Raw genomic sequence first — 25531 nt, forward strand, 5'->3', positions numbered from 1 at the left:
TAGAGACAAAAATAGAGCCGTTGGAATCAAGAAAAAAACTAGCTGTTATGCCTCCCAGCGTGCTCTAGTCGACTCGGCTGAAGTAGGAGTCGACTCGGCTGAAACAGGAGTCGATCTGTGAATAGTAGTCTGCCGGCACTGTAGCTGGGAGTCGGCTCCGCACTGTAGCGCTGAAGTTGGAGTCGACTCGAGATCACTGTAGCGCTGAAAATCAACTCTCTGTCCTTTTGTTTATTCTCAGTCGGAGTCGACTCGTAGAGTATCGGAGTCGACTCGAGCACTGTTTCTTGAAACTCTAGAGTGCCAGAGTCGACTCTAAACTTCCCGGAGTCGACTCGAGGACTATTCTTTTGAATCTTTCTTTGAATTTGCTCCTTCAACTTGAATCCTTTGAACTTGAAACTTGGGCCAATGAAGTGAAGCTTTCTTCCAACTTTTTTGAGAGCTTTTGAGGCCTTCTTGTATTTTTCCAACTTGCTATATTCCTTGCAAAATAAATTATCTTTCTTCTTGCAACACAAACATTAGTAATTATACTTCAAGGTTTTGTGATCATCAAAATCTTTAACTCAATCTTTGGGTCATCAGTGGCCAACCAGGAGCCAAATACCGGCAGAGCATCCACCCCAGTGCACACCTTCCCAGCTTCAATATCCATTGCTGGAGGGGTGTCCATCCCCTCCGACCTCCGAGATCCCCCCGACTCACCCTCCGCCTGGCTCGAGGGAGAAAACCGGCATTTGGCGGCACATGGCCGATGCAGCCACATCGCTGGCAGGGGACTGGTAGGTTTTCGTAGGAGAAAATCTGCCAGAACTCATTCTTGAATCCCTTCGCGATGCCCTTCACCAACGGCCAATGCCGCATCCCGGTCACCCTTCGAAGCAAACCAAGCGACGATCATGTCCTCGGCTAACGGGAGGTAGTTGACGTCATAGTTCAACCTCCCCCCGACTCTCAGTTCCTTGGCGATCCACTCAATCGGAACCTGTCGACCAAGGCTCCACACCAGGCCAACCTAGACTCTATCAGCTCCTCCGCCGGCACCTCTACAACGGCCGGAAAGAGCTTCTTGAGCCTTTCTACCTCGCCCTCCAATATACGGTGAGCGGTCCAAGTTTGCTGCCTTGAAGGATTCTTCGCCATAGCCGCACAAGATGGACCCCTTGCCCCTAATCCGGGGGGTGGGGGGGCGGTCGCCGGTCTGCAACCACCGGGGCCTTCATCTTGTCCGGCATGCAACCCGCCATCAGCGACACCCACCACCCGTTCGGGAAAAGTCCACAACGGGTGCACGAAGCAATCTAGAAAATGAGTACATCTATTAGTTCTTTTCTTCGTACAATTCATGATTGTGCTGTCTTATTGATGAATTATTTTGGATTAAAGTTTTATCAGCTAAAATAAGCTGCCAAGCAGCACCAAGCAATCTCCAACTCCAACAATAAGATTGGGTGACAAAGAAATAGCTGAAATATACTTATAGGTCCAGATGCCAACTCATATTATGTCATCTCCAAATACAATCGAAATCATTGGAACCCCCTTAATTTCCAGAGCGATGGAGGAAAAAAAAAAACCAAAAAATCATGAAATAAAAAGGCATTACGATCTAACCACCAATTTTCATATCATAAAAGAGAGACCAACTTATATTCAAGCATATGAAATATCAATATTACCATGCTATTTTCACACAAAAATCCAGTATAGCATATGAACCTCAGGTGATGCCCTTTGGTACTACAATAAGGGAGGAATCTAGAAAAGTATATGATCTATCAAAATGAGATGGGGTCCAAGACAGCACACACTCACCTTAGACTTCTTCCTCTTACCGAGATGGCAAATGATTTGGAGACGCAACAAGAGATTCACCGCATACATTGTGCGTCCCTTTAAGCGAATCTTTTTTGGAATATCCTGGCATTAACAGTGGCCACGGGGAACAAAAATCATAAGGGACGGACACTAGTGAAAGAAATATGAGGCGGATTTTCTATTTTGCCACCTTTATCTCTAGTGGCCATCTTTAAAAAAAAAATCTAAAAGTCAAAGAGCCCTAATACTAGTAGAGTCATCAGTCTCGTAATTACAAAAAAAAAAAAAAAAAATTGCCATCCTTTTTCATCTACGTTTTTAGAATATGTATTTTATTGATACACACTACATGACTAGATGATACGCACCAAGTAAATTAATTATTTATCAAGTTAATATACACTTTTAAATAAATCGATATATAATTTTTTTATATAATGTTCACCAATATACAATATACAACCAAGTGATACACATTTAGCAAATTAGGCATCTAGTAACCCAATACACATCTCCAAATAAATTGATACATAATTTTTCAGAACATTATATTCACCAGTTCACACTACATGGCCAAGTGATATAAACTCATCGATTTTCTGATATATACTGCAAGCTTCTTTGATACACACCGAGCAGTAATCCAATATACATTTCCAGATAAATTGATACACAGTTTTCAAAATATATTTTTTTATCAGTATACACTATATAGCTTGATAATATACACCAAATAAATTAGTTATTTAGTAAATCAATATATATTTCTAAGTAAATCGATACACAATTACAAAAATATTACATTCATTCATCAGTATCGGTACATATTACATATTTTTTTTAGCTTTATCTAATTTGCCACAGTATACTAATGAATACCATATTCTCAAAACTGCAAATCAATTTATCTAGAATATATATTGATTTGCTAGATGATTAATTTGTTTGATGCGTATCACCCGGTCATGTAGTATGTACTAATAAAAAATATGTTATGAAAATAAGAAAAAAAGAAGATGCCGTATTATAGGACTGACGACTCCATTAGTAAATAGAGTTTTAAATTTTTGGGTTGCTTCTTTAAGATAGATGCAAGAAAAAAATATAGCAAAATAGGAAGTTTGTTCGCTAACCCTTTCTTTGGTGGCCGTTTCGTATGATTTTTGTTCAGCCACAGGAGGATTTTCATCTTCTTTCTCCAATTGCAGCAGAAAGCAAAGAAACAAGCAAGAGCTGAAGCTTTAAATATTGAAAGACAATTATGAATAGGCCTAAGAACCAGGCAGAAATCCTGCAGGAATGGGTGGTTACAGATATCCTCAGTCATCACTGTTGCTAATTTTCAGCTGCTGTGGCAAGCAAATGGAGATTAGAGACGAAAAAGGAACAGTTTATGTTATGGTAAGGCTATCAAATCCACCATTTCTCAATCTTAGTGCAGCGTCACCGTTAAAGACGTGAACCACTAGGTACTCATCAACCCAACGTCAACCAAAACATAACCATTCATTCATTACAAAACATAATATTTATTGATATTTACAACACATGCACAAATTTTTAACCAAAATCATCAAAAATAGCAAATTGCAGGTAACTTAATGTGTTAAACCCGAAATTGCAAGAGACAAACAACGAGTTAAGACAAAATAAATATTTTCGTAGGGGTAAAACATAACTCAAGTAAAATACATCCAAGAAGAAAAGGGAATGAAGTTTATCGATATGTGGGAGCAAAGACACAAATAAAGTTGTCATGCTGCCGCCCCGATCATAAGCTAAGATCATGGCAACCGCTGCATACTAAGAACTCTCCTCACAAATAGACAAAGCGTTCCCATATGATATCATAGACATCATAACGAAAATATTTTAAATAACTAAAATTCAAAAATTAATTAATTAATAAATCCAATTGGCAAATAAAGTTTAAAAATTTTTTATATCAATTAAACCTCAAATAATACATCTAACAAAGTACTAACTTTAAACTATGCCGATATTGTTGAATCTCGCTTCTAGTCTTACTCTTATAGTAGTTCCTACATCCATATTTAAGTATCTAAATCTGTAAAAAAAAAAAAAAAAGATAATGAGCTCAACAGATAAGTAATAAGTTTTTTAACTAAATAATTTATGTAATAACACAAGATATAATAGCCAATATAAATTACCATGTTTCAGTATAAAAGCATAATCAATTTTTTTTTTCAAAATATAAATCCAGCAAATACAATATTATTTTTCAAATATTCATATAAATAATTATAAATCCAATGAGAAACAAATCGTATTCAACTCGACAACTTTAATCATATCTACACTTATACTCTATATCTAGGCCAAAAACAAAGACTACACTTACACTTTGTGGGATGGGCTTGAATACCATACTTATATCCTATGGTATGGGCCAGAATACTATATTTATACCCTGTAGTGGGCCAAAAATAAAACAATAAGCTTAATAATAGTCGAAGTGCCAATGCATAATCCTCAATTAGCATGATCCAAACCATTGTTAGCCTGACGGTCTAAATCTGATATGTATTAAAACTCTTTTTACAAAATGACATATATACCATAATCCAGTCAAAATATGCTTATTTCACAATGAATCAACAAACAATAATATTCCAAAAAATCTCAAAATTGTAAGTTTACTTTCCGTTCAAAAACATAATTTCATAAAACTCAAAAATCACTCATAAACTGATGACTAAGTTATCTAATTTCAAAAATAAAATTATTTAAATGAAATATCTAGAAAAGATGGTTCATTACTTATCTTGCATGAACAACAAGCAGATAAATCTAACTAATTCTAAAAATCTCTTTCAGAATCTAATATTTAAAATTACATTTTTGTCAAAATAAAAGCATGACTAATTTTTAGAATCAAAATCTTAGGTTTCCAAACCCCATATAACATTGAACCCAATAATTAGGAAATACTTCATAGAAACTAAGTCCTCTGGCATGGAAGCCCGGCTAGGATTGTTTCTGATCATGGAAGAAGGAGCCCTCTAGGGTTCATTAGTCACAATAGAGAGAGACAGCAGCAAGAGAGGGTGCCGAGAAAATAAAATAGGCAAACTACAGAACAGTGGAGGACAATTGCAGGGAGTCCCACTAGTGGGGCCTACGGTCATGAAGAGGGGAGAGAGAGAGAGAGAGAGAAAAAATATATATATATATATATATATATTATATTTTTATTTATTTATTTCTTTTATCTTCTTGCAAAATCATGGAGGAGGAGGGAGGACTTCTCATGTCACCCATACAGGAAGAGGAAGAGGAGAAAGGAACAAGTGGTAGCACAGTCGGAGGTTCGACCACAAGAGACGGTGATCGGCGGTGAAGAAATCAAATGGAACATAGGGATTTGGGCCTCTAGCGAAGATATGTTGGTTCGTCGGTGGTCAGAACTTCGATGGAGGCCATGGGCTAATCAAGGGAACAACCAAAAACTTCAGCAACAAGGGCCGATAGCAAGGATGGTCACAAAAAGAAGAATAGGACGAGAAATTGGAAAAAAAAAAAATAGGGCATCTTCTATTTCCACAAAAATTCAGTGATAGACAGCCGGAATCCAAGTTTTATGAACTAAGGAAGAGGCGGAGGAGGTTAATCAAAAGATTCCGGCCTCTTGCTTGGCTTCCGACAATGCCTAGGCCGCAGTGGTGGTGAAATTCGTCCAAAATGGAGCTCGAACAAACACCGACATTTGGGAGGAAGAGGTTACAAGCTTCGGTGGGGGATCGAAGAGTAGATTTGGCTGCTTAAATAGAGCCGAAGGGAGGCCTTGGAGTCCCTCCCAACTTCGGATTCCGCCGGAGAAATTGCGGAACAAGGCAGTTCCCATTTTTGCCTCTCTCCGGCTCCCATTGGAAGTTTGCCTCTCACTCTCCGGGGCACGCGCGGCGCACGTGCATCTCCACCACTCCCAGCACGTGCCAAGCACGTGCCGGGATTATTTTTTTTGTTTTATTTTTTCCGCTGATGCTTATATCTAGGCTTGTCAAGCGGACCATATCCAGCTTTCTATAGCCCAGATGTTACATAAGTACAGAAGCTTCCAAACAGGGAAAACAAGAAATAGCGCGTTATAGTTAGAGGTTTCCTTTAAATTCATCAAAATTGGTTTGTAAGACCAAATAGAGTCGCAGCTATGGCCCTTGGAGATGGCTTTCGAGTTGTGTGAAGCCGTTGGTCTTGGGTTCGAATCTCGATGGCTTAAATTTAGTCATTAAGAGAGCAAGTCATTTCTACATCCAAGAGACAACTAATTACTTGAAAGTACACAGGCTAGAGAATGCAATTTGCCCCAAAGAAAACTAGGGGTGGCAATGGTCAGCCTGGATCAAGTTTTTGTCAGCGCAAGGATAGTAACAAAGCCTAACATCGAATCAAGACCTCTAGATTTTATAGAATTCTATCTTCATGATCCAAATTAGATCAAAACTCTTATACACATTCAGATAAAAAAAAAAATGACCCAGATCTGACCCTAAATAAAAAATCCTTGCCCCCGGCTTGAATAGGCTCAAGTCAGGTCAATCTTTACCATCTCCAGAAAGATTATACACAAAACGCTATGTTGTGGTTCCAAAATTGTGAATTCTATACAAGGTCAGCTAAGAACGTCCACTCTAGAAAGATTATATACAAAACGCTATGTTTTAGGCCCCTTAACTCCAGTCTCCGGATTGCAGCTTCCACAAATGTCGCCTGCGCGCCTGCTAATGAGAACTTGGGAGTTGGGCCCCTGAATTGAAGCTTCCACGCTGGCTGTGCCGACTTCTTATATGTTGAGAGAAAATTAGTTTTATTTCATTACTTCCAGCACCCCAGCTCAAATCATTCATATTCTACCGGAAGACAGAAAAATAGACATCACTAACTCTAGAGCTAGCCCATACTCCAGAATCGGTTCCAAGAGAAAATTAACTTCACCCCCCCAAGCAGATCAAACAATATATTCCGAACTGATGTCTAAGGGGCCCATTGGCCACCATTACCACCTAAAAAGAAGCCAACTCTGCTAGGTTGTAGAACAGAAAAGTTCTTCCATAACTTGATTTAAATGTCAGAAAATACTCATCATTAAATATATTAACCACCAAGTCTCTCCAAGCTTCCTTGCAAAACCCTTACGAATTAAACATACAGATAAACTAAATTAGAAGTGCGAGAGAACAGGTCCTTAACTCTTCCACTGCTGAGAGTGGGATCAATTCTAACCTCCACCTAAACACATGTACATGAGTCTATATGTCCAGCAACCCCTGCAGAACTGATCAGATGAGGCTTGTGGACCGCCCTGGGTGAAGGTCTGGCTGAATGCGTTCACCCGTGAAAGGATCGAACTTGTAAGGCTGGCCAGTGAAAGGATCAAACTTGATTTGTGGGCGTTCAGTAGGACGTTCAGCAGAGGCGTGGAACGACCCAGATCCAATTCCAGTCTCATGTCCAAAGTTTGAAGAAAGTGAAGCTCTGTATGTGGGAACTACTCCCACTTTTCCTACACTTGATCGAGACAAGAGGGGACCATCATAGAGTGAAGAAGAGTAGGGATATAAACCTGGGGATGATGTGTAGCTGCCATGCCTGCCAAAATGCCGCCATTTTATATTAAAGATCCATTTTATATATATATATATTAGCAACAAGTACAAAATTTGGGGGGGGGGGGGTATGGGAATAATACTCTTGGGGGCGTTTAGTATGGTGTGATCGTCCCAGAATCAAGGGTGATGTGGGTGGAGGTGATAAGATCGCCGCGTTTGGTTGCACCACAGTGATCCTACGTGGCGGTGATCCTGTATCACCTCCACTTCTCAAATCACCTTCCAACCCAGTGATGGAATACCCGTCCTTCAGATCGGGAATGCAAGATCACCCAATGGCGGTGATCGTGGATTGAGAGTTAAAGACAAAAATACCCCTCAATTTAGCAGAAAAATTGATATATCAATATACCATCAATATATTATGTCAATGTTATATATATATAATATTATGTTGATATTATATTTTATATTAATAATATATATTATATTATAATATATTACTAATCATATTATTATCATATTATTATTGAAGGATAATTTTAAATTATAGTAGAAATATATTATTAAATTTTATATTTATATAATAAAAAATCTATTATAAGTATAAATAAAAATATTAATTCTATAATGAAAAATAACATATTTTTATAAGATTAATAATTTATAGGAGTAATAAATATATTTTTATAGAATATATTAATAATTAATATATTGATAAATATATTAATATTTTATTATAATATATTTTATATGATTAATAAATATATGATAAGGGCTACTAAAAGTAGAATATGTGACAAAATTATGAAATTATTATAGGAATTAGCATATTGATTTACATTTTTGATTCATGAGAATTAAAAATACATAAAAAATCCATCTAAGATATATCAAGGGTATTTGTGGTATTATGTGGTCGGTGATCTTGAATCTCCGTACCATACCAAACAAGTTATGCATGGATATCCAGAGATTTTTAATCACTGGACCATGGCCTACCAAACACATTGATCTTAGATCACTGAAGATCAAATCACCCCAGTATTCGGATCACCGGGGATCTTAGATCACCGTGGTGATTCTGTTGGGGTTACCAAACGCTCCCTTGGTGTGTTTGATGTGTGAATGGTATAAATTTCTAATCCAATGCTTTCTAATAGTTTTAGTATGTCCAACTAAAGCATAGAGTCAAGATTGAACTCTCAGAATCAATAACATTAAGAAAAATCAGAATTTGCAATGCATCATAAAGAATTTATTGGGACACCCGCTGCCACATGAAAGCAAAGGTTGAATTGAGAAATTACCATGCTAACGGGACAAGACATAAAGGATGATTGAGCTGCAAAATAACAATCAAACAGTAGATACCTTCTTATAACTCTGATGAGGTTGGTTACTTCTAAGAATAGGGGAAACAATAGCACAAAAAGATGCTAGAATACCTGAGCATGGAAGATTCAAGCTTCCATGGCAAGATTCGAATGTCTGGAAATTCATTTGTTTTCAAAGGAGAAATACTTCAAGGATGCCAACAAAAGTCAACTAGTTCATTTGTAGACAAAATGTACCTCACGTCCCTTCATTGTCAGATTTATGGCAACCCCATGCAACAGAAGTGGATAAGTTTGAGAATGAGTATCATGCAGTGGTTTTTGTTGATTTTAACTTTGTGTGGACACCATGATACTAATTTATATCCTTCCAGAAGATACATATTTCACCTAAAAGCTCTACATTACTTTATTAGAAACTAATTTTTGGTCCTGAAAAAACCTCCACTGTTGAAGAAGAAATTGAATGTTTAAACTGACCTTGCAGCAGAATGATCAACTGCTTGTACATGAAGCGGTGCACGTAGGTTATGCAGCTCATTATCCTTAGGTGCATAATCACTTGACTTTCTTGGAAGGTGGGACGTGTTCCACCCCAAACCAAACTTGCCAACCTGGTGCTGCAAAAGAGAATAGTAAAACCTTAGTTTCTACAAAAATCAAAGGAAAACCAAAGAAGAGGATGGAGAGAACACATCAAAATGCTAGGGGAACAAACCCTAGAAACCAATGATGCAAAGTACACTCCTTTATCACGCTTGTCAGCACCAGATAACATAAACTGCAAACCACAGCCTAGCAAGATGATGAAAAGGTTGCAGGCAAAGAAAATAAATTAAAATGACCAAAAAGTTTATGATGATGAAACCTGATCAAGGACTGCTATAGCTGCTGACTCTGGAAGCTCCTTGAGACTAGTAATGCAATGGATACCTAACTGCCAATCAAAGAAAAAATCAGTAAGAACCATGGTCTGCTATGCCGCTACCAAGCACTGGACGGTTGCCCGATGGCACGGGTCGGACGGGCCGGCATCATGCCAGGCCGGGCCTGTACCAACACAGTAGAGGAGGTAGGAGAGAGGGCAAATGGGAGAGAAGAAAAGAGAGAAAGAAGGGGAAGAGAGGGAGGGAGAGAAAGAGGGTGGCGGTGGGCCGTCGAAGGCCGTCGACTTGGGCAGGAGGCGGAGGAAGGCTCCGAGGCTGGAAAACAGGTCAATTCCCCTATTTCATTCGAAAAAGGGACCGGACCCCTGTTTCGAATGAAACAGGGGACCTGGCTTGTTTTTCAGCCGTGGAGCCCGAAGGAGTGTCCTCCGCGCGGCTCGTTGGTTTCCGTCGGCCCTTCGCCGGTCGGCCTCTACCTCCCTCTCTTTTTCTTCCTCTTCCTCTCGCTCCCTCCCCCGCTCGCTCTCTTTTTTCCTCTCTTTCCTTCTCCTCTCCCTCCGGCAACGAGTTTCGTTTTCGTTGTCAGAACCATCCCGGTCTACTGCTGGGATGGCTCGGTATGACCGAAAGTGCCTGATTCAGGACGGTTCCGCCGACCTTGGTAAGAACATAACTTTAAAATGATGAGGTGGGATGAAAGAACATAGTAACAAAATCTTTTGTTCAGCAAATTAACAGGAAACTGTATAAGAGAAAAATGGAAGATAGAAAGAAGATGATAAATATGAAACTGAAATCCTAAGACACCCAAGTGAGTGTCCTGTATCATTTCATCAACACGCTGTGTTACATTGATATCTATGTGGACCCTTACATTTTCTTCTGTGTGGGATATCCCCTTTGTACTCATTTTTGGGAGTCTACGGCATTGCATAAAGAGCACAAACAAAAGAAAAAAAAAGCTCTGTTGTTCCTTGCTTACATCATATCGACTAGCAATTCCTAGGCGCAATACTCGAAGTAGGCGCTCCTTAACTGCTGATGGTAATGAAATAACAGCTGCTTCATATGGATTGGCAGCATTAGATACCTAAACAGAAAATGAGAAAGGGAAGAGAAAATAAAGTCAAACAGTCAAAAATGAAATATCATTACTTGAATTCTGGATCAATCAATTCACTACAAGAGAGCATAACCCACACGAAACTAACACTAAGGTACACAACATGCAACATGGACGAAACCCCAATTTGAATAGTTTCCAATAAATTAAGATCAAAAGGGGTTGTAAAAGATAAATGCTATAATTACTAGGCAAAATAAACACAAGAGCATAAATCACATTAGATGCATTCAAAATGAGGATGGAAGAGAACTTGTGATAAAGATTGCTTCTTGGAGAAATGAAAAGAGTACCGACAAAGTTGTTGGATATAGATGTAGTAATTAGGAACTGAAAAGAGGATAAATCCAGCCAGCAAAAAGCTTGTAATTCCACAAGAAATTTACTTGAAATATTAAAAAAGAATGGAAAACCAAATGAAGTAGATTAAAGACAAAGAAATTAATATACAAAAAGACTTTTGAAATAAGTTTACTGATTTATGAGATCAGAAAATAGACAAAATTTAAAAATCAGGTCGGCTTTTGACTACAATGATTTTTTTTTTTTGAGAAAAAATATCTGCAACGAAATCGGGAGAGAAAAAAAATAAACTGAGAAGGCCTAGAGAATAATTCTGAGAATTTTCTGACTACCATGCGCTTGAAAAGAGTTGAGACTTCCAATTAATTTGACAAAAATATATGTGATTTTGGAAAGGAAAAAAAAAGTTAAGGCATGAGACCAAATAGCCTATAGTGTTTAAAACAATTAGGAAGCTTCATAACTTGTTTAATGATATCTTAAGGACTACAAAATTTCCAGATTAAGCACCAACTTCTTTCTTCTTTTAGAAAACTAAAGCACCAACCTATCAGCATAAAGATGTATAGGCACAAGCTATCACTGAATTGACTTGCTGTAAGTTGAAAGTTATTTGAGAGAGTAGCTGTGGACATACATAAATTAAACAAGGAACAATGATTTAAGAAACCAATTTTAGTTCATGGAAAGAATATCATGCATGGAGATGATTTACTTGCTCTGGGAATATTGAGAAAGTTCAGAGGAATATTTTGCACGAGATATGTGTTTGGAAGAGCACAAACTCCTTATGTAGAATAGTAAGATAATAAGCCTTCAGTCTTGGTTACTCCTGAAAGCCCTCGCATTGTTAAGAGGACTTAAACGTGACATCCATGAGGAAACCTTGCACTCCATATCATTCAAAGATTTAAGTGTACATTTATCAGAGCAAATAAAGATTTGGAAGGAAAAATTACAATTTGAGGTTCAGAAATTGGCCTACACCAAAACAGAGTACACAGACTAGATTCAGACAGATGGAGAAGAAAACCAAAAAGCAGTTGCATTTGAGAGAAAAATAATATCCATACAGAAAAGAAAAATTTCTCGTTTAACCTGCATAGTTTTTATTCCAGTGAATGGGCCACAAAACTGTTTTAACCTGAATAAAAAGGGCAGTCCATGGGTGTTTTCATTTTGAGGGAAAATTAGTCCTTATCCATTTATTTGTGCCAGTCCAACCACTGCAATTATTACAGTATATTCCACACTGCTAACCAAATAAGGCATGCATATAGCTTGAAAAATTGTGACACTTTCTACTTCAAAGGTCTTCACTTTCATAGAAACCAATTGTGTAGCAGGATTCATATAGTTGATCGCAAGTTGACAGTGCAGGGTTACATTTATTTTTACATGTGGCATGATTCTGATTATTGACTACTTAAGGAACTTTCACAATAAATTTGAGACTGTACAAAATTAATATGCAAGCATCAACATGAGCATAGAGGAAAAAACACACGTAATCCAAGTATAAGATAATCAAATGCTACCGGATCATCTAGTCTAGGAGCTTTTGATTTATGATCCGATGAATCACAAGTGTCTCTGTCATGTGAAGAATCAGGTCTATCTCCAGACTTGTTAAGTGGTTTGCTTTTTGTCTCATCATGAACTCGTTTCCTGTCCTTTTCCACAGGCCTTGCAACTGTCACCTATTACCACAGAGCATATGCATTCAGCTATTTTTGTAGAAAAATATCAAAAAAAAAAAGATGAAACTACAAACAAATAGGGCATTTCTAGAGCAACAAATGTACAAGACTTCTTAGTCTTCATCACATACCTGGATCTTAAAGCTTGGACCTTTATATGGTCCTTGCACTGTTTTTCCATCCATTTCCTTGATTGCGTTATCTAGTTCCTGTTAAAAGAATAGAGTTAGCAAAGCATAAAGGATAAGAATGTGTATATTCACAAAAGAAATAAAGAATAACACAGAATATTGAAACTCTATCAGGTGAAGATGCCACAATAAAGGTAAAAATAAGACAATAATTTTGTGCTGTTGCATGCAATAAATGATGAGAGTAAAACTGAACTAAATTGCAGTCGTATTTATAATAAATCACTTCAGGCAACAAAATTTTCAGGTAAATAATAGGTCACCTTATATTTGAATTTAAGGATATATAACTACTGTTCCAACATCTCATATACATTATTTCAATGAAGAAAAGATAAGAGGGCACATAAAATGCAAGAGAATGCCTATTTCCAGAATGCGGAAGACCATGAAGTAAGAAAAGGACACTCACTGAACGGCTGGCAAAATGAACAAATCCAACTGGAAAGTGACCCTTCCTTGACAGTGCTACCCTCTCCACCTGAAGGGAAAAAGTTCAACAAAGCAAATAAATTCTTGATCTCAAAAAATTATAACCAAAAAATTATAATTCCTTATGTTGACCTTTCCAAGTGGTTCAAAGAGTTTCTTCAAGTACTCTTCATCCGTATTTGTCGGTAGATTTCCAACAAAAGCAACTTTGATCTGACATAGAGAAAGAAAGCTCAAAATGAAAGAAAAATTAGCAGAAAGTATGTTATGTAAGGTTTAAGATACCGGGCTATGGGCCCATATCGGTCAGGTACATACAGCAGTAACACCCCCATACTGACACAGGGGTACTAACATGCATGGCAGGCACCTGTATCAGTACATGTGGTATGCCAGTACAGGCTGGTACTGGCTGTACAAACTGAGCATTAGACCCCTGTGCCAACTGGTACCTGAAACCGTGATGTAGCCTAATACTGCCAATACTTGCACAGTAAGCATTCAATACCTTTGCCATTTCTTCTGGATCAATTTCAGGTTCCTTCTCAGCCCAATCTATTACAGGATGCCAGTTCCCAGCAAGTAGAAAATCTGGTTTGGACCCTAAGCGGTATGCACGTGCTGCGGCCTGTGATTGAAATTTTCCAAGATGGGAAGATCAAATGCCTACAGTCTAGGCTGATGATTATGGATTTGTATGTGGTATCTCCAAGATGATATGATAACTGACTGACATTGATGTGCTTGAACGATATATTTGAAAATAAGGGCAGTCTGAAGTAAAATACAACTGACTATTGACAAATGGAGAAAAAAGATAGTAGTGGCGGTGTCTAATAAAGGCCCACAGACAAAAATGGTGAATGATCACATCTTACCAATCACAACAATGCTGGATTAGTGGGAAATATTCTGATAGTAAATAAGTGAAGAATTAGATCCACGCTTGCATTCCAAAAGACTCCTAGTAGACAACTATCAGTCAAAAAAATCATGTTTCCGATAGCAGCGCAGATGGTAAAATGAGAAAAGGGAAAAGAATTCTATAGTAGGATAAACAGAACCATCTCTGATAATTATGTGGCCAAATCGAAATAAATGATTCACATAATACACCTAAGCATACATGCGAAATTTGATGACATTATTCTGTTGAACTTCAAATGACATATTGCAAGATTGTCAAAACAAAGAAGAAATCATAAATTGAGTAGAAAAGAAGGATCTCGACAATGATTAAAAAAAAATTCAAAGTAATTGTTTCACCCTTTTTTCTTTTCAAGAAAAAGATCTTATCAAGATTTTGTCTTTCTTATAACAACATAATTTGGTCACAAGTCAATGTCATCACAATGAACTTTTAATGCACTGATCAAGCCATTAAGATCTGAAGACAATGAGAGATGCAAAGGAACAGAAAAACAAACTAGAACAATTGGGATAGCAAAGCAGCCTTTCGAAAGTCAACAACTTGACATTCTTGGCCTAATTGACCACTGTTTTGACCAAAAAAAATGCTCTCATGCAATCTGCTTTAAGAAGTGACTGCCCAATATAGAGTGCTTCCATGGACACCAAACAGCATAAGAGCTGAATAGCTAAACATAGGATGTATCTCTGAAATTACTGCCCTCAGAATCAATTGCCCAAAAATTCAATCAAACAAACTTATATGTAAATCAGATACAGACAGGGAAGCAAGTTTGCCAAAAAGACAAGATTTCCAACCACGGACCCACAAAATAAACTTATGTGTAATATGACAAAATTAACAGTCAATAGAAAAAAATAAAAGCATGGCAACTTTTATACAAAAAGACCACAAGATAGGCCTCGGCCCATCTATAACGGATGCCAGTTTTGAAAGTTCAAAAAATAATTCAATCAGACAAACTTATACAAAACCCAGATACAGACAGGGCAGAAAGTTTGTCAAAGAGACAAGTTTTCCAACCATGGACCAATAGAGTAAACTTATGTGTAATATGACAAAATTAACAGTCAATAGAAAAAAGATAAAAGCAATTCTAAATGGCAACTTTTCTACAAAGAGACCATAGGATAAGCCTCGACCCATCTAAGATAGATGCCAGATTTGAAAGTTCAATGAGAATATGGCCCATGATGTTGTGATACGTAACTACAAAACCTGATGGGAAGATGAATGGAAGCTTGAAACACTGATTCTATCACAAAGACCAAATCTCACGTTCTTTCCTTATCCAGAAAAGATTAAAACATAAGGCATATCTTTTTCCATGTGGTAGCAATTGATACTTTTCATAAGAAGCATCCAAAATAATTTACATGAATTTTTTGCTCTATTTGATAATTTAAAAAGATTAATTAAAATTATACGCATCCTTTTTGGAGTTTAAGATGTATGACACAGCCTTAAAATTGCAAGATTAGTGGCTGCCAACATAGCCACAGTTTCAACACCACCGGATCAAGAATCATCCAAATTAAAACACTAACCACCAATTGAGGATTTCAATTCAAACCAGAGTAGTTAACATGACGAAACAAAGCAAAGAAAAAAGAGCTATGGGTATGAAGGATTTCTGATCAAATACAACTGAGCACAATACCACTACTTGCTAATTCGTCATTGTATTTCATTATGATCTTATAAAAAGTATACATGCATGGAAAATGTGTTTGCTTATTTTTGCATCAAGGCTATGATAATACCAATGGAGTCATATTCTTTCTAAGATCTTAAATCCACATGCCCTGTCAGAACCATATATTTCTGAATATGCTCAAATGACTTGTGTGGAATATGCAATGAGGACTTGTGAAAGAAACATCTATATTCACTAGCTATAGATGACCATCCTGCATGTATCCAATTAGAAGGTCATTGATACTTTTCCTGCAACAAATCTAAATCGAGGAAGGCACATGTGCCAAAGGCAATTAAGAGATGGTTAGATAAGGGCAAGTCCCAGACCCCACACAACGATCAAAGTGGTTTGATGTTAAGCATCCACAGAATCTAACATGTATCCAACATAATTGAGAAGTGATTAAGAGAGATCAAAAGGAGAGAGGAACAAAAATGGCTTTTCAATGTAACTATATGATATCACATGATCGAAGGCAGAAACAAGCCAATCAATTGATCCATAGACTTAAAAATGCAATATCGGCTTCATGAAACAGAATAGATTATAATTGGACAAACGGCAATGATACATATAGTTCTTACAATCAGGTTGTCTAACACTTTGAAAATGAGTCTGACATCCACATTAGAGAAATAAACACAGATCAAAACATAAATGCTGTTTTATCTTGGATGATCAGTTATGTACATAATGTTAAAGCAACTACTTGTCAGTGGATCTCACATAAGTTGAACAGTGAAACTAGGCCATCATTCTCTGGTATTCTCCTGCAAGGTCAAGATAATGTCTTTCTCACTCAGGCAGCATATAGCAGCAGCACAGAGGATGAATATCATTAATAAATGAAGCAGCTAACTTCAGAGATAGGCGTACACCTAGTATCGACAAGATGGATCTCACAGCCTCAAAGAAATAAGATGGTTGCTGCCAACAATGCAACATCTAAACCCATTAAGCTGTGAGTTGTCACAAACAAAACCTCACCACAATTTCTTTTTTTTTTCTTTTTGTTGATTGGGAGGGGGGTTTATGGGATGAGATATTGTCATTATCTAGAAGATCAAATAACAATAAGCAGATACCACTGTTTGCCAAATTAATCACTAATATGGAATTATCATCTTAACAGAAGCAAACAGTGAAGGAACATACATTTGCTTTACGTGATTTTCACATCACAGACTTTTCATAGAACCATATATTTCAGGAAATGATAAAATACACTATCTAAAAGCCTAACAGGAACTAGGACTTGTAAGATATTAATTGCATATATCCAGTTAAACTGCCATGTTTGTTTTCCTCCAGTGTTTGACATCTACCAACTTGAGTAAGACAGATGTGCCACAAATAATTTTTAATAAGGTTAAGTTGCAAACCCCAAAAAAGCATCAAAGTGATTGGATGGTTACAATTAACAACATCCAACATATGACTTACATAATCAAGAGGTGATCAAGTGAGATGAAAAGGAAAGAGACTTAAAAATGCCTTTTTTTCATAAGACATGATATAGCATCACGTGATAAAATGGGTCTATCAATTGGGCCACATAAACATGCAAAACTGGGTTTATGTAGAGGGACAGACTCCAAATGGAGTAGAAAATGTTTTACATAGGCTTCTAATCAAGTAATATGACAATCTGATCTTTACATATGCATAAATAACCTTGGATATATTAATTGCATATATCCACTTAAAATGTTGCATCTGTTTTTCCTACAGTGTTTAAAAAATATCCAACTTGAGTGATAGGGATATGCCTCAACTAATTTGGATAGGGTTATATTGTAAACCCCAAAAAAATGATCAAACTGCTTTGATGTTTGAGATTGACAATATCCTTCATATATCCCACATAATCAATAAATGATCGGGTGAGATGAAAGGGAGAAAGGATTAATAATGCCTTCTTTCATAAGAAATGATACCATATCACATGATAGCAGGCAAATACGGGCCAATCAACTGAGCCACAGACAAACATGCAAAATTGGCTTCTTCTGAGAAATAGACCATGAATGGGGAAGTAGAAAATGAATTGCGTTAGGCCCCTCAAACAAGTCATCTGATAAAACTGACCTATACTTTCAAAATGATTCTGAAGTCTGTATTGCACAGATGAAACACAGACTAGAACAATAGTAAAAATAAAATGATCAAAACACAATCTGAGGAAATATTTAAGCCCCCCACCCTCTTCTCTAGGAATGACTCACAGAAGCAATGGTTAATTTTGGCAAGGCACAAGCATTAGAAATACCCTAATTTAGAAAAATATATAAATCATCAAGGGTGGGGTGTAAATCCAAAAAAGATTCAAGCAAATAGTAATTCTTTAGTAGGAAAGAAGATCAATGGATTATCTGGAGAAGAATGGATCCTTGAATGTGGGGAAAGGAAAGAGAAATAAAAACATGTAGGCATGATTTTACAAGGGATATTGTTGAAGACCTGCAAGATAAATCAATTCATGAGGCTATAAACTGCAACATTTACTGAAAAGTTTCTGCAAGAGATATTAAGCAAAATAGGAGAACAGTGAAAAGCGGCCATTCAGGTGCAGGGTTAAGCCAATTGCATGAATGTCAATCTTCTATGATATGAGTGATGTAAACAACACCACCACCATTTTAGGATCTAGAGAAAAAGAAGCATGAACTTCCAGTTCCATACTATATGTTTTCCAATGCATAAATGCATTTTCTGGCCAAAGTTACAAGAGGCAAGAAGACAGAGTCAATAATTTTAACCAGAAAAATAACTTCGCACTGTGTGAGGGACAGGATCCAATAACTCACTGCATGAGAGGAGAACCGCACGAAAGCAAATCCTCGATTAAGTTGCTTTTTGCCTGAAGTTCCAGAGTTTGGAGGCATTGCAAGGTCTACAGATACAACATCTTTAAATGCCTGTAAAATATAAAAAGCAGATTTCATAAAAAATTACATCAAAAGATAAGTTCCAATTTTCATAAATTATCAACAAATTATATGCTACCTGGCAGACCAATTTGTTGAACTCTTCCAAGCTCCAATCTGAAAGCCATGAGCATAATAAGATACATAATGCTATCAGTAAATACAAAGGGCCATTCGAAGAAATAAAAGAAAAAAGGAAAAAAGAAAAATGACTTCATTAGCAAGCCTTATCCCATCTACTGTGAAACCAGCTTTATGAATCAAAAGATGATCCATCAAGTTTTTGGAATTAAAGATAAAGATCAACTTTAACAAGAATTCTGGTAGAATTTGCGCAGGTCCTAAACGACATAACAAATGCAAGGGAGAGACCTGCCATAATACTTAAAAAACCATTTGGCAAGTAGAGTAACTTGATTGCATAGTTTAAGCCCAAACAACCAGCTCTCCGAGATCCATGACATTTAAAGTCGAAGCATCAAGGGAAGAGAGATGAAAGAAACGGCTTAGTTTAACAAATTGAATTCATCTCCAAGACAGAGACTGTAGTTTTTTATACAATATTAGGGGGAAAATGTCAATTATATATAATTCTCAACAAACAAAGAGTGAACAAGAAGGCATCCACCTAATAGCTCATGAATATGTTCATGAACACACAAGACTATAAATGATTCAGCTATTTTACCTTTGCGAAGATTTCCAAAAAACAAGGAATCTTGATCAGATGAAAGGGCAACACCAATTTTCTTTCCTTGGACCTGAAACAGGACCGAGATTGAAGGTAAAGGTTGTTTCAGTGAATTGCATTAAAATATAAAATTTAAACAGAAAGATGGAGTCACATGGACAACACATCCAAACAACAAAACCCAATCCTGAGATAAAGAGAAATAAAACAAAGACATACAAAGAAATGACCCATTTGATTCGTACCTTCCTTTTCTCTTACGGTCAAAACACATCCACAGTATGTGATAATTAGTGGAGGGAAAAAAACAATTAATTCTTTTCCAAAAAAGGCAATCAGGTATGATAACTTTCATGGTTAGGTGGACCATTTTCAACATGAGATATCATGATACCTAACCCAGTAATCACATAAGTAGAGAAGCCAGTGATCTAAGAAGAACGAAGGAAGGCACCACTGGTGAATCAGCTCAACAACCTTCTTCCTGTAGATCCAGCTCCCACATGATGTGGTGCTGCTTATCTCTAAGTCATCCTAGGCCAAGCTATGAGTTTTAGATGATGATGCAAGACCTAAAGATAGTCTCTTAGCTTATATAAAAGAAGATGCCAATCATTTTCTTTTTTATTTGTCTTCTAATGAGTTGCACTTCTACAAGAGTTCATGTACACTAGAAAACCAAACCAACCTAGAAAATAAAGTTTAGACCAGATTACATACAATATACCAAGTAGAACATTAACATATTATGAACTTCAGTGCTTTTTAAGCTAACTCAAATTCAGTCAGTTTCCCCTTAGCAAAAATGGAAAAGCTACTTTAAGGTCTAGAAGCTCCCGTCACTTTCCTTTCGACGAGGCCATAGGCACTTTAACATCCTCATAGGCACATCCATCACTATTTTCCGTAACATATTATACTGATTATCCTTAAACCCAAAATGCCCATCCAACTGAACTTTTAGGAAGATATGATTACCTTATGGTCACTTATTGTTGCTTTGTCACCTCCTTATTCCCCCATAAAAGCCAACTTTTTTTTTCCTGAGGTTGGCCCATGCCAAATGTAGTGCTAAAGAAAGACAGACTACTAGAAAGACAAGAAGATAATATCTTGATCAGTAGTTAAATTCCACTTTAAAAATGGTCTATCCGTTGAGGGTCTTCAAACTGTTGCAAAAATATATACCTAATAATAGATGGAAGCATGGATCATGGAATCAATAAAAAAATAAAATATGTGGTCACACAATGTCAAGCATAGGTCCAAAAACTAAAAGGGTTAAGAGGAGAAATCTTTTTTAAAAAGGCCTGAAATTCATCCATAGACCCCAAAGGAAGCATACAAAACATACCAAAGAACAGACTCAAGAAAAGACAACAAATCATCATACACAAAGCTAAGGTCTTTTTATTCTTTACCTACCTTTATTTGGATAACACGTATAGCAGTCTCCTATACAACTGATTTTATATAATGCCAATTAAAAATTCAAAAGAAAAGGCAAATCCAGGTACAAGTTACTACCATATTTAGATGACATACAACAGTCAAAATTCTATTTAGTTCTACTATTACAATTTTGGAACTGGAACTAGAAAAATCAGAAGGCCCATTGCAACAAGGAAGCATATATTTAGCATTTCTTACCATGACACCATCTTTCTCCTTCTGAGCTTTGAAAGCAGCCTCCTTTGTCGCGAATCGCACAAAGCAAAAACCCTATGCAGGAAACAGAAAATTTTATCACAAAAAGTTATAAGCGCAAGTGTCAATCCTTGTCCCAACCATTGGCGGCCAGCCTTACATATCTCTATTTGCCAATCCTTCCCACCAGAAAAAAAAATAGGACCTATAAAAGACCTTTGAAAAAAAAAACATGCATGAAAAATATACCCACAAAAGAGAACTTGTACCTTTGAGTTACCATTTTGATCCTTCATCATTCGTAACTCGAAAATATCTCCATAAGGAGAAAACAACTGCAACAAGAATCAAAGTTAAAATAACGGCATTATAACAATTCAGTCTGGCAAACATCATAACAATATAGTGAAACCGCAATCAGTATACTGCTTTTTTAACATTTAAATTTTAACCATTCCCAGTTAAGACTATATAAAGTTTACAAGCTTCTAAAATTCTCGCTTTCTCCTGGATATGCAGAACCACCAGAAAGTGACAATTCAAGAACATTAAGGACCTAGGTCACTTATTCTCTTCACAAAATCAACAAAAAGTTTCCAGTTCTCCACTCGGTAGCTTTTTTGTTTCATGAGAATGATAAGGTCTCACGGTAACTGTCTGAAACAAAGTATTCTGCCCCCTCCAATCCACTAAACCTCCAAGACCGAGAAGTAAACCTTCCAAGTGCTATATTGAGTTTCCAAAATTCAAGTTGCCTGGGTTAAAATTATGATTAATTTGCTACACTTTTGAACATGAGAATGACTGTGTGCATTCCTATACGCATATAGCAGTTTTACCCAATAACCCAACAATCCAAATCACAAAGAAAGCTGCAAGTAATTGTTTCTAGGAAAGGGCATTTACTTATTAAAAACAAGAAACAATTTGAGAAGCTGAATAGTAAGTAACTTAGAAGCTCCTGAATTGTGCGATAGGAGAAAATTTGGTGGCATTTGGTGTTTTTACATATGTTTTTGTCCTCTTAGGAAAGAGATCCTTTCTGACATACATCAAGAGATCTTCAGAAGTGACTACCACAGAAATTAATTTGTTTGCACGAGGGCTGATAACTATGATTCTGCAGGGAAAAAAAATATCCATGTGCATATAAACCTAAAAGAACAAGCTCTCATAAATTGAGAAATTTAATCAGTTAAACCATTTATGCACTGGCAGATTAAATCATTTCAGAAAGAAAAACAAACTAAATCATCGAGTTAACAAAAATATGTTCCCAAGAAAAATGAAGAAAATAGACCTCCCGGATCATGTTCTCTGTGGTAGAACGGGGCAAACCCCCTACAAAGATCTCTGAACCTTTGCCATGCCGCTCTGTTCAAAAAATAAAATAAAATAAAATAATCATAAATCATCATATATCAACCTACCTATCCGATTAGCATCATAAGAACCCGTTAAATAATTGAATTCAAACCAAAAATCGCCCACCTTGTCCATTGGATGCACCAGCTGACGCGTTCTTTTCCTGTAAAATTAATCATATCATCGTTAAAAACAAAATTTTTCTTGCGCACATCAAATGTTTAGAACCAGAAAAAGAAAATAAAACAAGAAAAACATGAAAATTTTACAAACTCAGCACACGGAAACGAGTCCAACTTAATACAGAGATTCAAATGATAAATCTCTAAAAAGAACGAAAAATCTCGCAAGCCCACCGGACTACAACCTTCTCCCACCGATCACAGTTCAAGGTTTCCATGAATGATCGAGTAATTCTTGAAACTACAGCGAAAAAAGGCAAGCAGTAATACAAAATTAGGGTTTTGGGAAGTCGAATACCTGCCCCATCGTTGGAGAGATGCAAAGAAACTGAAACCCTAGAGGTCTAAATTTCGTAACAACCGGTGTAATTCCGGGCACTCAGATTGGCGGAGGGATCCCTCGCTTTCACTTTGCCGGTACATGTAAGGGAAAGCTTGGGCGTCCGAGTGGGGAGTGCGTTAAGTTCACGCGAGAAAACTTACGCGAAACGTACGCGCTACCGGACCCGCAAGTGATTGGCCATGTGGCCAATAAATTTCTGCCGCATCATCGAGGATGTGGTTTGCAAAAAATTGATCTGGTGGAGTAAGAACGTAGTTTTCTTAGGCTCTAGAGCTGTTAGTAGTAGAGCTTTTGAAAGTAGAGCTATTGAAAGTAGAGTTGTCTGAAGCAGAGTATTTATAAAAAGTTGTTTGTTGTTTAGTAACTATATTTCTAAAGTGATGGGGCACTTTAACATTTGTTTGGTAAACAAATTAAAAAAGTACTTTTGTATGACAAAATAACCATAAAATACATTACCAGTAGTATATAACAGAGCATAATAAAATATAATATGTATTAATATATAAATTATGATATAGTATAATATTAATGTAATGTAATATAATATTATTATATATAGTACTATAACATTATGTATTATAGAATAATAATTTAATATAACATTAAATTATTTAATATAACATATCAATGTATTATGATATAATGTAATATAATATTTTATTTATAGTATAATACAATAATAAATATATAAAATATTATAATTATTAGTGCAAATTTATTTTTCATCCTTCTAATGACCATTTATCTCTCTAACAAATTTTCTAGCAAAGTGATAAAATTAGTTAAATAATTACTAATATTTTTATTTATTTATTTATTTAGATCAGATTATTTGCCACTCACTCATTATTTTTTTATTTATTTTTATTTATTTATTTATTATTTTATTTTATTGAAATATAGAGGGGTCGTCGGCCATGAGTGGTGGCTGGCATGGTGGCTGCCACCGTGGGCAGCCACGAGCTCCCAAAACAAAAAGAAAAAAAAGAAAAAAGAAGAGGAAGAAGGAACATAGGCGGCGGCGTTGAGAGGAAGAAGAAGATAGAGAGGGAGAGGGAGAGGATGGGTGAGAGAGGAAGAGGCGGGATGAAGGTTTTGGAGGGAAAAATATGATTTAAATTGGGGTATTTTGGTCTAAAAAATAGCTTCACGACAAAGCTGAAAACAGCATTTTCGGAAAGCTCAAAATTGGAGCTTCTCCCCAAAAGCTGAAACAGCTTTCTGAAAATTTTACCAAACACCATTTTTTATCTAAAAGTACCTTCGAAGGGCCAGAAAGTGCTTTTTGGCCCTCCAAAAGCTCCCCCAAATAGGGCCAAGCCTGAAAGCAGGCAAATTATCCGAACGGATATCCTAAATCTAAAATAATAACATAGGATAAGTCCTTTTTCTTATTTTTAATAAATTAATAAAATATATCCAATTTTCTTCTCTATGAATGGTATATCAAAATTATTTTATCTATAATTATCTCTCTAACAAATTTTCTAGCAAAGTGATAAAATTAGTTAAATAATTACTAATATTTTTATTTATTTATTTATTTATTTATTTATTTAGATCAGATTATTTGCCACTTACTCATTATTTTTATTTATTTATTTATTTATTATTTTATTATATTGAAATATAGAGGGGTCGCCGGCCATGGGTGGTGGCCGGCATGGTGGCTGCCACCGTGGGCAGCCACGAGCTCCCAAAACAAAAACAAAAAAAAAAAAAGAAGAGGAAGAAGGAACAGAGGCGGCGGCGTTGAGAGGAAGAAGAAGATAGAGAGGGAGAGGGAGAGGATGGGTGAGAGAGGAAGAGGCGGGATGAAGGTTTTGGAGGAAAAAGTATGATTTAAATTGGGGTATTTTAGTCCAAAAAATAGCTTCACGACAAAGCTAAAAACAACATTTTCAGAAAGCTCCAAATTGGAGCTTCTCCCCAAAAGCTGTTTTCAGCTTCCGGCAAAAGCTGAAACAACTTTTCAAAAATTTTACCAAATACCAATTTTTTTAATCTAAAAGTACTTTCGAAGGGCCAGAAAGTGCTTTTTGGCCCTCTAAAAGCTCCTCCAAATAGAGCCTTATTCAAAACGGAGGAGGTTGTCGTAGGCCCAAGCCTGAAAGCAGGCAAATTATCCGAACGGATATCCTAAATCTAAAATAATAACATAGGATAAGTCCTTTTTCTTATTTTTAATAAATTAATAAAATATATCCAATTTTCTTCTCTATGAATGGTATATCAAAATTATTTTATCTACAATGTCTTACTAAATTTCTAATTTGAAAGAAAAATAATATGTTTGATATAGATTTAGAGATTTTGGCATCTTCCTTGTCACATATGTTTAAATATATATAGGTGATGACAACTTTTTGCTGGACT

General features: G+C 36.4%; 1 protein-coding gene across 2 annotated transcripts; it reads right to left on the reverse strand.

Moving 5' to 3' along the window:
* Positions 1–6873: 6873 nt before the first annotated feature.
* On the reverse strand, positions 6874–23267 carry LOC103720071 (probable RNA-binding protein 46). 2 transcript variants are annotated; one of them, XR_001880136.3, is made up of 20 exons: positions 23108–23267; positions 22754–22790; positions 22563–22636; positions 21532–21597; positions 21266–21337; positions 19613–19685; positions 19004–19041; positions 18805–18915; positions 13876–13995; positions 13500–13580; positions 13348–13416; positions 12876–12953; positions 12583–12744; positions 10601–10708; positions 9600–9668; positions 9450–9512; positions 9212–9351; positions 8843–8977; positions 8705–8739; positions 7304–7434 (listed from the first exon to the last, which is right to left on the reverse strand). XR_001880136.3 is itself a non-coding variant. In XM_008809605.4 (18 exons), the coding sequence occupies exons 1-18, from the start codon at positions 23114–23116 to the stop codon at positions 7125–7127; spliced, it is 1680 nt and encodes a 559-aa protein (XP_008807827.2). In that variant the 5' UTR covers positions 23117–23266; the 3' UTR covers positions 6874–7124. The 2 variants fall into 2 exon arrangements, 1 of the variants encoding a protein (XP_008807827.2); XM_008809605.4 differs by lacking the exons at positions 8705–8739; positions 8843–8977 and having other exon boundaries at positions 6874–7434; positions 23108–23266.
* Between the last annotated feature and the right edge of the window lie 2264 nt (positions 23268–25531).

Source organism: Phoenix dactylifera, chromosome 4, assembly GCF_009389715.1.
Source record: "Phoenix dactylifera cultivar Barhee BC4 chromosome 4, palm_55x_up_171113_PBpolish2nd_filt_p, whole genome shotgun sequence".
Lineage (NCBI taxonomy): Eukaryota > Viridiplantae > Streptophyta > Magnoliopsida > Arecales > Arecaceae > Phoenix > Phoenix dactylifera.

What these genes read in the sequence shown, in the direction of transcription:
- LOC103720071 (XM_008809605.4), bottom strand. An exon ending in CAGAGAACATGATCCGGGAG is followed by an intron (nt 21,598 to 22,562) that starts GTCTATTTTCTT and finishes TTCTTGTTGCAG; the next exon opens with TTGTTTTCTCCTTATGGAGA. An exon ending in ATCAAAATGGTAACTCAAAG is followed by an intron (nt 21,338 to 21,531) that starts GTACAAGTTCTC and finishes TTTCCTGCATAG; the next exon opens with GGTTTTTGCTTTGTGCGATT.